General features: G+C 48.3%; 1 protein-coding gene across 1 annotated transcript in view; it reads right to left on the bottom strand.

Annotated features, from left to right (window-relative positions):
* The window catches only part of PYGB (glycogen phosphorylase B), a 58,268-nt gene extending 50,490 nt beyond the window's left edge, over positions 1–7,778 (bottom strand). The window contains exon 1 of the mRNA XM_045810894.2: positions 7,426–7,778. Within this exon, the coding sequence (XP_045666850.1) occupies positions 7,426–7,668 (243 nt within the window). The 5' untranslated portion in view covers positions 7,669–7,778. The remainder of the gene's footprint in view (positions 1–7,425) is intronic.
* Between the last annotated feature and the right edge of the window lie 6,805 nt (positions 7,779–14,583).

The following is a 14,583-nucleotide window of genomic DNA, read 5'->3' as shown; positions in this document are numbered from 1 at the left end:
ATACTCGGGTCCAATCCTGGCTCCTGGCCTCGGCGGCCAGGTGGCCTGGATCCCTTGACCTTTCTGAGAAACACCTGGTCTACCTTGGGGTACAACAAAGCTCCGAACTCAGGCAATACTGGTCCCCTTGCCAGGCCAGATTTTCAGAGAGAGTAATGGAACCTAATTAGCAGGGTGGTAATTTTGGACAAAACCACCTGAGGGCACGGGCTTGGCGTACGAAAAAGCATAGTGGGCTCACCTGCAAAGGGCCGGCTCCTCAGTGTCCCCAAACTCTGCTGCTGCTACAGGCCCAGGGCCATGCCAGGCCTGGCCCAGCCTCTTTCCAGTTCTCCTGCCCATCCCCGCCCCCCGCCCCCAGCTTCCCCAGTTACCATCTATGCAACTGTGGACAGGGCCAACCAGCTCAAGGAGTGCTGGCTGAAAAACCAGATGCTCCCCTGCTTCAGCCTGAGAGACAGGGACCCCTTTAACCCCTATACAGCAGCCGGGGGGCCTGCCGCCTAGGGCGCTGAGCTGCGCTGCTGACCTTTCTTGTACGGTCCCTTCTTGCAATACCACTGTAACACATATTAAGTGGCTTAGAGGCAGCCTTCTCTTTTTTTTAATTGGGTCTGTTTATTACATGCAAAGCCTGTACCAACAGGTAGTATCACAGAAAAACATAAACGAAGCTCCTTGACATAAAGAGATAAAAAGGGGCGCCTGGGTGGCTCAGTCGTTAAACGTCTGGCTTCCGCTCAGGGCGTGATCCCAGGGTCCTGGGATTGAGCCCCACATCGGGCTCCCTGCTCCGCTGGGAGCCTGCTTCTTCCTCTCCCACTCCCCCTGCCTGTGTTCCCTCTCTCGCTGGCTGTTTCTCTCTCTGTCAAATAAATAAATACAATCTTTAAAAAAAAAAGAGAGAGAGATGAAAAGATGAGCAACAGAAACGCTACACAACATAGTAATCTCCTGAAGACATTTCAGGAGTTAGGGAACTCCAATTGTGGAGCCGGAGCTGAAGGACAATAGGCAGAGCCCCATGTTCTCTTTATACAACAGAGATTCATTCACAGAACTGGACTTTCACAGACCGCCAATTTTTTTCCCTCTCCAAAAGGGCTGTTTAGTCTTTGTTTAACAGAAGACTCTGAACGCTCTGCAGGAAAAGGAAAAAAGAACTTCTCCAACATTCAGGGCAACAAAACACAGACTGGGGTAACTGTTTTCACCGAGAAGAACCAGATTTGGGCCAGAGACGTGTCATCCTGTGCCTGGAAAGAGGCAGCAGCCACCCCCTTCTCTACCAGATTCTGTCTGTGCCATGTCTTCACACGCCAGCTGCCATCTCACGGTGGCTAAGCAGGCAGAGTGGCCCCCACAGCAGACTGCCAGCCCCCTGCCAGACAGAGCTGGCCCTGAGAGAGACCACTGACCCGACAAGAGGCCAGCTCTGGTGGGCTCCCCGGCCTCTGCAAAGGCACCAGGGCCACCCTGCCCTAGCCAGCCCGAAGGGGAGACTGCTGGGGGCAACAGTCGTCCCCTGCCAGACAGCTGAGGCTCTTACTCGTCTTCACTGGCCGCGTCACCGCACCCATTCGGCTGTGTCGGAGGGGCTTTGTGGAGGGTCACACTGACAACAGCGTTATGAAACCACTACTCTGTTTGCCATAAGAATGTTGAGCATTATCTCATCTCTCTCTCTCTTTTTTTAAGATTTTATTTAAGAGAGAGAGCGCACATGTGCACACGCAGGGGGGAAGAGGGAGAGGGAGAAGCAGACTCCAACTGAGCACGGAGCCCAACCTGGGGCTTGATCCCAAGACCCCGGGATCATGACCTGAGCTGAAGGCAGACACCCAACCGACCGAGCCACCCAGGTGCCCCCATTATCTCATCCCTTAAACTTCCAACCTATGAAGTCACACTCAAGCATTTTCTTTTGGGATTAAGTGCCAGGGAAGCTTGGCTTCCTTTGAGTAACTGGTACATTTTTGTCTCAATGGGGATCACGGACTTCCTTTTTCACTTTAGGTACTGGTACCTAGGACCAGAACACAGGTCTCTTTGCTCAAAATCAATTTGGAAAATGTAAAATACAATAATAGAATTCAAGAACTTACAGGGGTCACAGAGATCACTCAGCTCTGCAGGGATTTTTACGGTCCTCTGCCTTCGGCCTTCCATGCTGTTAAGCTCTACAAAATATCTACTCACGCCCATCCAGGTGCCCATCAGGCAAGTCTCCTTATCACAGCCAGAGAAGCCCGAGCCTAATCAATTTATGTGAAGTGATCTGGACTATGTCGAAGCAGATTTATAACCTGTGTGGTCCTGGGCAGCACTTTAACTGAACGACTTCCACCTTTCATTTCAAATGATGTTTCAAGGCTGAGAAGACACTCAGCTAGAATTGAAATCACACTGTTGACCAAGCTTTTCTGTAGTCTGATTGCCTTGCTAAATTTGTGTTCACTTCTCTTTCCTTTACTGTGCCCTAAGAACCCCATCCTGTACAAGGCAGGGAAAAGAGCCAGTTATTGTCTGTTGCTGATTTGCTTCATGTCTCAGAATGTGTGGATTTCTAAATGGCTTAAAGCTTTGATTTGCTTAATGACAAATTAGGTGCAATCTGAAAAGATCAATTTCTCCCTATTGTCTTATTTATATTTATTAGTGGGGCAACTGCAAAGCTATGACATGCAGCAGCATGTCAGTGGAATGTCCTGGGTTTGCTCATTCACGGTGTTTGTCTAACACAATCTCCCTGATTTTTGGAAGCATACACTCAACATTATTAAGGGTAAAGGAGCATCAAGTCTGCAACTTACTTTCAAGTGGTTCAGAGAAAAAATGTAGTAATATGTATAGAAAGGGACATAAGAAATGTGTTAAAATGTTTAATGTTTGGGAATTTGCATGAAGAACGGGATTTATTGTATTATTTCTGCAACTTTTAAGTCTGATGTCATATAAAATAGGATTTTTTAAAAAGTCATTTAAAAAGGGCTGGGATTCAGAAGCGAGGTCAGTTACGGTATTTCATAAAAAAACAAAGGGTCCTTGCAGCCATCCACAGCACCTAGGTATTAGAGCTCTCCAGAGAAACAGAATCAACGGGATACATGTATGTACAGATTTATTTTAAGGAATTGGCTCACACAATTGTGGAGGTCTGAGACAAATCTGATGAGGGCGGGAGGACTGCATTTGCAGTCCCAAAGGCAGTCTGCTGGCAGAATCCCTTCCTGCTGGGGAGGGGTGAGCATGGGGGATGGGGGGTGGAGGGTGGGGGTATCAGTCTTTGTTCTATTAAGGTCTTCAACTGATCGGATGAGGCCCATCCACATAGGGTAATCTACCTGACTCAACGTCCACTGATGTTTAATCTCATCTAAAAAACACCTTCACAGAAACATCCAGAATAGTATTTGATCAAATTTCTGGACACCGTGGCCCAGACAAGGCGACGCGGTAAATAAACCATCCCAGCTCTTAAGAGCAGAGCCAAACTGTCTTCTTGGAAAAATCATAGCACACACTCTGAGAGGCTTCTTAATCTCATAAAATGATGGCTTAACCCCACCTTCCACTTGGCGAGCTGTCAGGTTAATCAGCAACACAAAACATCTGCCTAACGTCAAGTTTCCAGCCAGAGAAAATAACCGAGCTATCTGGTGTCAGGGAAGCCTGCCCATGGGATTCAAGGTCAACTTCACAAGACAAGCGGAAACAAATCAAAACTGGGTGTGTTAAAAAGATCCCAGGGGCTGGTCCCATCAGTAAAAGAAAACCTTGGTAGGTGAAGGCTGTGGGCAGCCAAGGCTTCAAAAACACTACTCGAGATCCTCTTCCTTTAACTCCTGAGTCCAGCCAAACCATAAGATTAACTGTATTCATTATGATTATCTTATTAGAAGTATTTAAGATAGCCGTTTGGGCCCATGGTGGTGGAGCTGTCTTTCCTTAATCTACCGTCATGGCTATGCCGTGAGCTTATGGGAAAGAGCCATTAGTAAACAGACTCTTCCATCCACTGCAGGGATGGAGTAGGCCAGCCGTCTGCATTCTACACTACCCACTTTAAAACCACACAGAAGGTATATCACACCTGCTCATTCTAGCAATTATCACAGAGATCCCATGACTCCCATAAGTGGACATGGGCTGCCATTTGCTTCGGTTGCCAGAACTTACTTCTGCACTTTGTGTCCTGACCTTGCCCTTGAATGCAACCTGTTTCTCTACCCTTACTCTCTGTCCCAACCTTCTCTGTGAGGTCTTCTATTAGTTTGAACCTTCTGTGTCACGCCTTGCTTAAGCATTCTCTGACTCTTTCTGGGTAGAGATGGAATGTCAATATAAAATGGAAACCATTTTATAAGCAAACACAAAGCCACAACTTCTTAGCATGGCAAGGGACCTCAGAAATGGATTACCTCATCCCACCCCACCCCCATTTTAAAGATGAAAAAACTGAGGCCAAGCAAGATTAAGCAATCCAGCCAAGTCCAAGGTCTCATAGACAGGATGGTACGGCCAGGACTAAAAGGAGCTTGGACTCATGGAAGCCATCCCTCCCCATGCAGCTCTCTTCTATTGCTGAACTCAGAGTGCAGTTCCAGCTCTGGAGTTTCATCCCAGACTCCTGACCTTGCCATTACCCCAGAGAATCCTTGAACCATCTTCAGAACTAAGCACTGCCTCCTGCCACGCTCCAACCTCTCAATTGTAGCCAGATTTTTTTACTTGATTTGCCAGGCCAGTTGCCTGAAAAATCCTTCTCTGAGCACAAGTTTCATTTGTTTCTGCTATTGTCAAAAATAGAAGGCTAAAAGGGTTCTGAAACAACAGGTATAGCAGCACAATACTGTTTCGTATAATAAAAGTGGTGTTGCTACCAGTGCAGAAAAAAAGATGGAGGACACAAAATGTTTATAGCATTTATCATGTTATTACTAGCTGTTGAGCGAGATTAAAATTAAAACTTTGTCCTTCCGGCTTTATCTGTTTTCCAATTTTCCCCCCAATAGTCATAAGAATTTGCATAACTGTCTGGAAGACAAAAAATTAAGTAAAAGCACTCTAATTTATTAAATATAATATACTAATATATTAACTATAATATAAATATTCAGCTACCCCAGTCAGAAGTGCAGTGGTACAAGTGCCCGAGGTCATTCCCAGGTTGGGTGCAGCTCTGAGGGTTTTTACTGAAAGCCTACCTCCCATCAGGCTCTGACCCTTGTGGGGCTTGTTTCTGGTCTATTATAAGCAAACACGCAACTTCTGCAGAAAAAGGAGAGGAGGAGCTTATTTTTCAACGTGAATTAGCCAGACTGAAGCACTTAACTTCCAATTTTCCATTTTAAATGGCCTTCCTAACCAGAACAGGCAAACAACCTTCCATTTATAGGCTGTGTGGTTTCTGTAAAAGACAAAACTTTCCGCCTGTAGCCACCACATCAAACAATCAAAATCCAGACCTTTCAGTGAGGACTGGGAACGCCGTTTTGTTAGAGGGATTAATTCTTGTTCATGAAAGGTCATTTCCGTAATCCCTGAGCCTCACTGTTCTTTTCAGGACCTAATTATTCACAAACACTCTAACGGGAATGCAAGGTTTTGGGGTGTGTCCTGGTCCAGGTCCAGGGCAATGTCCTTGAATGTGCAGGCAAAGCTGTACCCCTGTCATCTGCTACACCGACCACAAAAATGATATTGCAAACCAGAGCTCCGCCAGCAGCAGGGAATTCTGGAGGAGCCACTGCCTCTTGGCTAGTGTCCCTGGTAAAGTCATCCTAAGCCCCTGTTGTAAAAACCTGCTTTACCCATTTGGTGCCACTTCTTTCTATGCTGTCTTGCACACTAAATGTGAAGCAGCGCAGTTGGTATTCTAACAAATCTGTCCTTCTTACCATCTCTATTTGAGAAAAAAGAGTGCCCCAGAGTAAGTTTGGAAAAGCAATCAGCCTCATTCTTAGCAATTATTAAACATTTCTTAATGCCTCATGAAAATACTCTAAAATACTATCAACAAAGCAACTACCCAACTGCCTATGTGTATACTGCAAATCAAAAATCTTTGCAAACTGGCTGCAGGCCTGCAAGTGTGTCCTTTCTTCACCAGTCGCTCTACCTTAGTATTATAGAAAGGATAATATTCTCTACAGTCAAGAGCAAGAAGAAAAACCCCAAACTGGCAGCAGATGGGTGGCCAAGACTGTGAAAAGCCTATCAAACTACCAATGGTATTGGAGAAGCTATTTACTAACTAGGAAAGCTACTGAAAAAGTTACAAATGTCAATGAATGAAACAGAAAAACCACAAAACTATATGTGCAATATGCTTTTAAAAATGTGTATGTATATTTAAGAATAGAAAAGGATCTGAAAGTACATAGACTTTTATTTTAATATGGTTAAGATTATTGGAGTCACATCAGTAACTTTTCTTTGGCATATTTTGTCTTTTTCTGCCATAAGCATAAATTTCTGCAAAATATAAAAAGAAGTAACAATTAATTAATCTCTGTGATTAATTACTTAATCTCCGTGAACTTTAACCCAACAACGTTCTTCAAGGAAGGTGTGGAAACGCCTAAAGGCAGAGCCTTCTTTGAGGGCTCTTTCTCTGGGCTCCTGACCCCTCCTGCTCTAGCAGGCATCCTCAATGATTTTCTTCCGATCACTGTCTAGCCAAAAAAAACCCCACAATTCCCTGCAGATGACTGAGCTCACCCACTTCCAACACAAAATTGCCCAGGCCTGATTCCAGTACCCTTTTCTCTCGCTCTCTGCTGCAGAAAAACAAAAGGTGGGGGGCGGGGGCAGCGGAGGAGGAAGCACAGAATCCCCAGCCATCACGGAAGCACCCGGCTAGAAACAGGCTGGAAAATTCCGCCAGGGCTCAGGAGTCGCGGGAAGCAGCGGACTCCTGCAAGACGGAGCTCTTCGTGCAAAGGGTCTGCGGGCTCCGGCCTAAGCAGAGGATGCCAAAGCCAGGCCCCGCAGGGGACCCGAGTGTAGACAACACCCTAATCTGCCTACTTAGACGACCTCCAGACCGCCCGAATCCGCTCTGCGCCCGGAGTGGCAGAGCGGGAAGTACTGGATCAGGCCCGTGCAAAGCTGGCTAACCCCCCGGCAAAGGCGGTGGGAAAGACGTGACTCTAGCCGAGGCTACTCTCCCCGGAGAGAGGCCAGTGCGTGGACCACCGATGGGCTGCGAAGCGGACAGAGGGTGGCGGTGCTCCACTTAAAGACACTCCGCAAGCATGGGCCCTGCAGGCGTCTTTCAGCGAGAGGCGCATAGCTCTGCTGTCTCTTCACAGGGGCCCGTGGCTCGGGAGACCCGGCAAAGAGGTTGCCCTTTCCCGGGGTGGGGGCGGCGGGCGCGGCAGGACGAGCGCAGTGACCCCGGGCAGGCGACCCCGGCCTCACCTTGGGGTCGCGCTCGTAGTAGTGCTGCTGCGTGCGGATCCAGCGGCCCACTAGGTGGTCCCGCACAGTGTGAGCCAGCGCGAAGAAGTAGTCACGGGGCGTGGCCACGTTGCGGTCCTTGACCAGCGTGAAGTGCAGGTGCCGATTGAAGCTCTTCCGCACCTCGGCCACGTCGCCCAGCCCCGCGATGCCGCGCACGCTGATCTGCTTCCGCTTCTCGCTGTCCGTCAGCGGCTTCGCCATCGCGCGGGCCGAGGAGAAGGAAGACAAGACGTAGAGCAGAGACGACACACGAACACCAAGGATGCTGCGACGGCTCTGGCGCCAGGCACTGCGGCGACGCGGCTAGCACAGGCCGCGCCTGCGCGATGTGCCGGGGCGGGGCCGAGAGGCGATGAGGGGCGGGGCCTCCGTGGGGCGGGGCGGGGCCTCCGTGGGGCGGGGCGGGGCCTCCGTGGGGCGGGGCGGGGCCTCCGTGGGGCGGGGCGGGGCCTCCGTGGGGCGGGGCGGGGCCTCCGTGGGGCGGGGCGGGGCGGGAGGTGAGAGGGCCTCTGAAGGCTCGCGGCGGCCCGAGGGGCGGGGCCTCCAGAGAGGCCAGGCAGGGTTGCTGGGCCAAGTTTTAGTCCTCGAGGGGACGCTGGCCGGGGCGTGTTGTTTCATAGGTGAGGAAAATGACGTGATTTACCCAGGCCAACCAAGAGCAGGGGTCTGCCCCCAAGATGGCCACGCCCGGCAGGAGGGGAGGAGCCTGGAAGGAGCTGGCGGACTCGCGAGTCAGAGCGTCGATCTTGCTTGCCCCTGCCTGCCCCCCAGGGCCATGTGGGGGTCGGGGGGGTACGCTGCTTTCGCGATTTTCGGGATTCGGGGGGCCGGCGTCCCTCGGCCGCCCAGGTTCCTCAGCTGCCCCAGCCAGAAGTGCCCTGGGTTCCGGGGTGCGGCCGAGGCCTGGTAAATGGGAAGGTTAACCGGGTGCATGCTAGAAACGCACCCACCAACGCCTGGTGGGGTCAGTCTCCTGAATTGGGGGCGGAGTGGCTCTGAAAATGACAGCTACGAATGGAAAACTTTGTTCAAATTGAGAAATGACAGTCTGCCTGCGACCCTCAGACTGGGATGACACACACGGCTGGTGAACAGGAGACAGCATTCCCCAGGGGCACTGCGGCCCTAGTGTCACAATGACCCCTCTGGGGAACCACTGCTCCTTACCCACTGAGAAATCTTATTCCCTAAATCACTGGCCCTCCCTTTGCCCTTCAAATTACGTCAGGAAGAAGGAAACACCCCACTCTGGCCGAGGACCCGGGTCACTGTGACAGAGATGCAGCCTCCTCCATTCCCCCCGGGTGCGAGCCCCAGATAAGGGGTTTCTGGACACAGCTTCCCACATCTGCTTAACACGGCGGGTGGGGGTGGTTTCCCAAGGAAACTGCACCTGGGCCCACCTTGCCTACAGCTCTGCTCTGCTCTGAGCTTGTGGGAACACCGCTTCATGGGAGTTTCACCCTGACCCCTGCCTTTTCCTTTGTTAGCTGCATGCCCATGGTCCCACTGCCTGCAGTTACCTCATTGCAGTGGGTCAGTAACCCGATTTTGTACCACTGCAGGTTTGCACTCGGTGGTCTCAAACCGATGGGCAGCAAAGATTCCTGACTTATATGGAGCTCAAATTTGCCTGCAGAAGATGCCATGAAAGTAGATGGAGGAGTTTTCCTGGTGTGATGCTTCCAAAGTTATCTTCTTACCTGGACCCTCTCCTAGATGCATACTTCTCTGGGGACAATAAATATGGAATGCCCTATTCACACACCTATTCACACACCCACCTTCTCCAAGTGGCTCCCAATATAACTGGAATGGATAATGAACCCATGAACCCCATGGTCATCTCAGCCATTTTCAAATAAGTGATTTTTAGATAGTTCTAAGTGCTGTGAAGAAAAGTACATTAAGCAGCCAGGAGACAATATCTGAGTTGAGACCAAAAAAATATTAATGAGTAATGAATCTGGGGGAGAAGGAAGTACAAAGGTCCTGAGGTAGGTATGCACTTGGACAGTTCACAGAACAGCAAGTCCAGTGTAGGTGGAGCAAAGAGAACAGCTGAGGGGTATCAGAATATGACACCCTCCCAAAATGCCTTTTTGGCCTATAGATTATTTTGAGCTAAAGGCTTCTGAGAAAACAGCAAAAGAAGGAAAAGCTCTAAAAATAGGGTAAAAAATTTCCTTTTGTAAAGGAGGTTTACATTTAAAAGGGCACTTCCACTCCAAGAAACCTCTCTGACAGGTCTGACTATAAAACATTACTAAACAACTTTTGTTTATCATACTTCTGGTCACCTTCCCATAACTTGACCCCCTAGCTAGAAGCCCCAAACCCTTTCCTTTGTTTTAGCCTAGGATGACATCAAACTCAAGTTCTAACCACCACTTTGAGCTGCTCATCTCTGGGTTCTCTTGGGTGTCTATGTGACGCTCATGCTAATAAGCTTATGTTTGTTTTTCTCTTGTGAATCTGTCTTTGGCCAGCAAAATTCATAGGGCCCCACACCAACAACTTGAGATGCATAGAAGAAAAGATTGTTTCCTCCCCAACACAACCAACAGGTACATTCAGACTGGAGGTGGGGAGTCAGGACGTTGAGGAATCTGGAGCTTCAAACAGAACTGTAGGGCTCCTGAACAGATAAAATGGAAAGAAGGTGGGCTCAGCTTTGCCCCTCTAGGGAAAAGGACTGTTTTTTTGGCAGTCTAGGCTCAGCTATGACTGGGCCAGAGCACCTCCTCCCCTAATGGGAGACGGTTGTGAGGCCAGTCAGGCCACCTTGTAACAGTCTGGTTCTCTATTATTAGAAGACCATTTTAAATATTCATTTACTAAGAAGTGATGGATATTGATCCAGGATCAGTTACTTTTTGTGGTGAGCTATTCTGTATTACTGGAGAGAGATTAGCTTTAAAGTTCTCTCAAACAGGTATTTCAGAGTGTCGATAGCTAGTTCTCTGCCTCGGAAACAGACAAAAGATGTCTTGTGTGTGTAATGAAATGCTGTGGGAGTTAGAAGAAATTGGGTGCGGAAAACAGGCCCTTGTGGTCTGCTTCTGCTTCTTGAGTGTCTCATTGATCATAAAGGTTCAATAAACGTTGGTTGAGTGAGTGACTTGGAAGCTCTGCCAGCCCTTGTTGAGACTGCACAAGCCAAGGGTAAAGACTGCCTGGGACCCTAGCAACACCACTGGCCAATCTGTGAGAGTCAATTAAGTATTTGCAAATGAACACAGACCTGTCTTTTCAGGAAACGGGAGGCGAACAATAAGCGCATTATTTTTGAGAGGTCAGTAATTATAAACCTCGGTAGAATTAAGACCACCAGCTAGAATGATATTGTGGAATTGGGGGCTCTTCCTTCACTAGGGTATGTAACAGATATTCATAGCATCTTAACACATTGATGTTAAAAAGAAATCTATGGGGCACCTGGGTGGCTCAGTCTGTTAAGGGTCTGCCTTCAGCTCAGGTCATGATCTCAGGGTCCTGGATCCAGCCGTGTCAGGCTCCCTGCTCAGGGGGAGTTTACTTATCTCTCAGCCTCTGCAGCTCCCCCTGCTTGTGCTCTCTTTGTCTCTCTCAGATAAATGAACAAAATCTTTAAAAAAAAAAACAACTATGAGACCAGAGTGATATGAAAAAGGAAATAAGATGGGGGTGGGGAGAAAGAAAGGAAGCTCTTCTCCACAGAATACCAGATAAATGTAGAAGTCAAAGGCTGTCAGTATCACCCCACAGATTACCTTAATAGTTACCAAAACAGAGAAGGCACTTTATAGTGGAAAAATCTTCATGAAGTGATCCAACCTAGCATTACCAGTAAGGGGACTAAATGATACTATGTGCTTTCTGAGTCCATGCGCTGAGAAGGACATGGCATCACTTATGGGAATATAATATTGTATAGTACGAATACCATGCTAATATCATAAAGACACCTAAGACCCAGCTTATAGATGCAGATAACAGCCAAGGCAGCTTCCCAGACTTGCTGACGAGAACTCGCTATAGGGCTTGTTACAAGCACGTTCCCCAAGCCCCAAATCCAGAAGTCCAACTGCCTAACTTTTAAGATATTTTGTGTGTGTGTGCAAATGTGGGATCTCCGCCCCAGGCGACCTTCCTAACCCAGCACCCAGGGCCCTGTCCCAGTAGGGATGCCGTTAATACACTGTTGGGGTCCCCCAGTGTGTGCTAGAGGTGCTGGTGCTTTCAGGAGTGGTCAAGTAGGACACTGTCACATGCTCAGCTGGGCCTGAGGTCCACTGCTTTTTAATGTTTTTAACATACAGTGTTATATTAGTTTCAGGTGTACAATATAGTGATTCAACACTTCTATACATTACACCATGCTCACCATAAATGTACTCTTCCATTTACTTCACCTATTTCACCCATCCTCCCACCTGACTCTCCTCTGGGCAACCACCAGTTTGTTTTCTGTATTTAAGAGTTTTTTGTCTTGTTTTTTATTTTGTTTAATAAATTCCACATATGAGTGAAATCATATGGTATTTGTCTTTGTCTTATTTCACTTAGCATTAGACTTTCTAGATCCTTCCATGTTGTTGCAAAATGGCAGAATTTCATTCTTTTTTATCTGCTGAGTAATATTCCATTGTGTGTGTATATATCTCAGATATATAGATATATCACATCTTCTTGTTTCATTCATCAGTTGATGGACACGTGGGTTGCTTCCATAAATTCTTCTGTAAATAATGCTGCAATAAATACAGGGGTGCATGTATCTTTTCAAATTACTGTTTTTGTATTCTTTGGGTAAATGCTCAGTAGAGAATTACTAGAGCATATGGTAGTTCTATTCTTAATTTTTTGAGGAACCTCCATACTGTTTTCCAGAATGGCTGCATCAGTTTGCATTCCCACCAACAGTGCAAGAGGGTTCCCCTTTCTCTACATCCTCGCCAACACCTGTTGTCTCTTGTGTTGTTGACTTCAGCCATTCTGACTGGTGTGAGGTGATCTTTCACTGTGGCTTTGATTTGCATTTTTCTGATGATCAGTGATGTTGACCATCTTTTCATGTGTCTGTTGGCCATCTGTATGTCTTCTCTGGAGAAGTGTCTGTTCATGTTATCTGATCGCTTTTGAATTGGATTGTTTGTTTTTGGAGTGTTGAGTTGAATTAGTTCTTTGTAGATTTTGGATGCTAACCCTTTATCAGATAGGTAATTTGCAAATATCTTCTCCCATTCTATAGGCTGCCTTTTAGTTTTGCAGAAGCTTTTTATTTTGATGTAGTCCCAATAGTTTAATTTTGCTTTTCTTTTTCCTTTCCTCAGGAGACATATCTAGAAAAATGTTGCAGCTGATGTCAGAGACGTAACAGTCTGTGCTCTCTTCTAGAATTTTTATGGTTTCAAGCCTTATGTTTAGGTCTTTAATCCAGTTCTGGGTTTTTTGTTTTTTGTTTTTTTCAAGTAGGCGCCCAGCATAGAGCCCAACACAGGGTTTGAACTCACAACGCTGAGATCAAGACCCAAGCTGAGATCAAGAATTGGACGTTCAACTGACTGAGCCATCCAGGTACCCTGGTCTTTAATCCATTTAAAATTTAGTTTTGTGTGGGGCATAAGAAAAGAATTTCACTCTTTTGCATGTAGCTGTCCAGTCCTAAGGTCTGCTACTTCTTAAGTGATTGTGAGATAGGGTCTAAAGCCAGCAAGAGTCAGTTTGGTAGGTCCCCCTTACTCAGGGGCCCCTCCCCATGGAAGGGAGGGTGGCACAGACGGGGGTTGGCGAGGGACAGGGTGGTGAACATGCTAACGAGAAGAAGCTGGTTACGCTCCGGGGCCATTGCCCTGCTGTCCTGCAAGCCAGAAACATTCCCCCACTTTGATGGGGTTGAACTGGACAAGCCCTTGCAGTTTTTAAGATTAGCCTGGAAGTGAGGACTAGATGGGCTTTTTGCTGCACCGGAGTAAGCTGGGGGACCAAGCTTTCACCCATGGGGCCAGGGTAAGAGGGCCAGGCATGAGGAGAGCAAGTCTGATGTGCACATCTGCACCCCCAGGTCCTGCTCATTCAGGGTCAGACCCCCAGGAGGAAATCAGCCCTTGGAGGATCAGGGTCTTCAGTATCACTCCTGTCCTTTAGCACGGACCTCCTGGCATCGCATGGAGAGGAAGATTCCAATCCATAGGCAGTCTGGTTGCTGCACTGCCTGTCTCTCCAGAGAATATGTTAAGCTCACAGTGAGGAAGTCTGTCTCAGCACAGCCTGAATTAACGTAAAATGAGGGATTAGAACCACCTGTGGAAGTCACCCTGGAAAACAAGTGTCTTTGTGAAGCCATGTGCTGCCCATGGGGGAGGCTGTGGAGTAGCCAGACTCGAGGTGGGGCTGAGCCAGGCCGGCGCCCCTCAGGCTGCACAAGGAGGCGCCTGGTGGGCTGCACCTGCTCCCCTGGCCCGGGAGCTTCCCAAAGACTCTGGCACTCCTAACACCTGCTGTGCACAGCTCAGGCCATGCACCTGGTCCGCATGCGCGGAAGACACAAAGAGGGGGCTGGAAGGAGATGGGGGTCCGGCCAAAGGGGAATTTTAGGATGCTTTCTGTGGGAGGGGCTGTGTAAAAATCCCATAAGAGGACAAGGGTAAAGGGCTTCATTATTCGTTCGGTAAGGCTCCTTGAGTCCGATCTCCACACTGTCAGGGGGAGGCACGCCCCCGGGAGGCCCGCTTCACCTCATTACAGTTATAGCGGGCCCCTCAGGTGGTGCTTCCCGGAAGGTACACACAAGAATGTCAGAAGGCAGGTTCTGGGGACGCCTGGGGGGCTCAGTCAGTTAAGCATTTGACTCTTGATATCAGCTCAGGTCTTGATCTCAGGGTAGTACAAGCCCCACTGTGAAGCCGACTTTAAAAAAAAAAAAAAAGGCAGGTTCTGATTCAGCAGGTGTGGGATGTGGCTGCAGTTTGCATTTCAAACAGGCCCCATGTTCTGGGAGCACACCATAGGAGGCAAGGCCTTAAGGCATAAGCTCAGCTCAGAGTTTTTAATGATAGAAATGCCTGGAAAGGGGGTTTTGAAGACTCACAATTTCCCACACTCTCTGCCACTGTCCTGAGCAGGGAGGGGAGA

Source organism: Ursus americanus, chromosome 22, assembly GCF_024610735.1.
Source record: "Ursus americanus isolate L20-20 chromosome 22, mUrsAme1.1.p, whole genome shotgun sequence".
Lineage (NCBI taxonomy): Eukaryota > Metazoa > Chordata > Mammalia > Carnivora > Ursidae > Ursus > Ursus americanus.
This window is presented reverse-complemented; position numbering and strand designations above follow the sequence as displayed.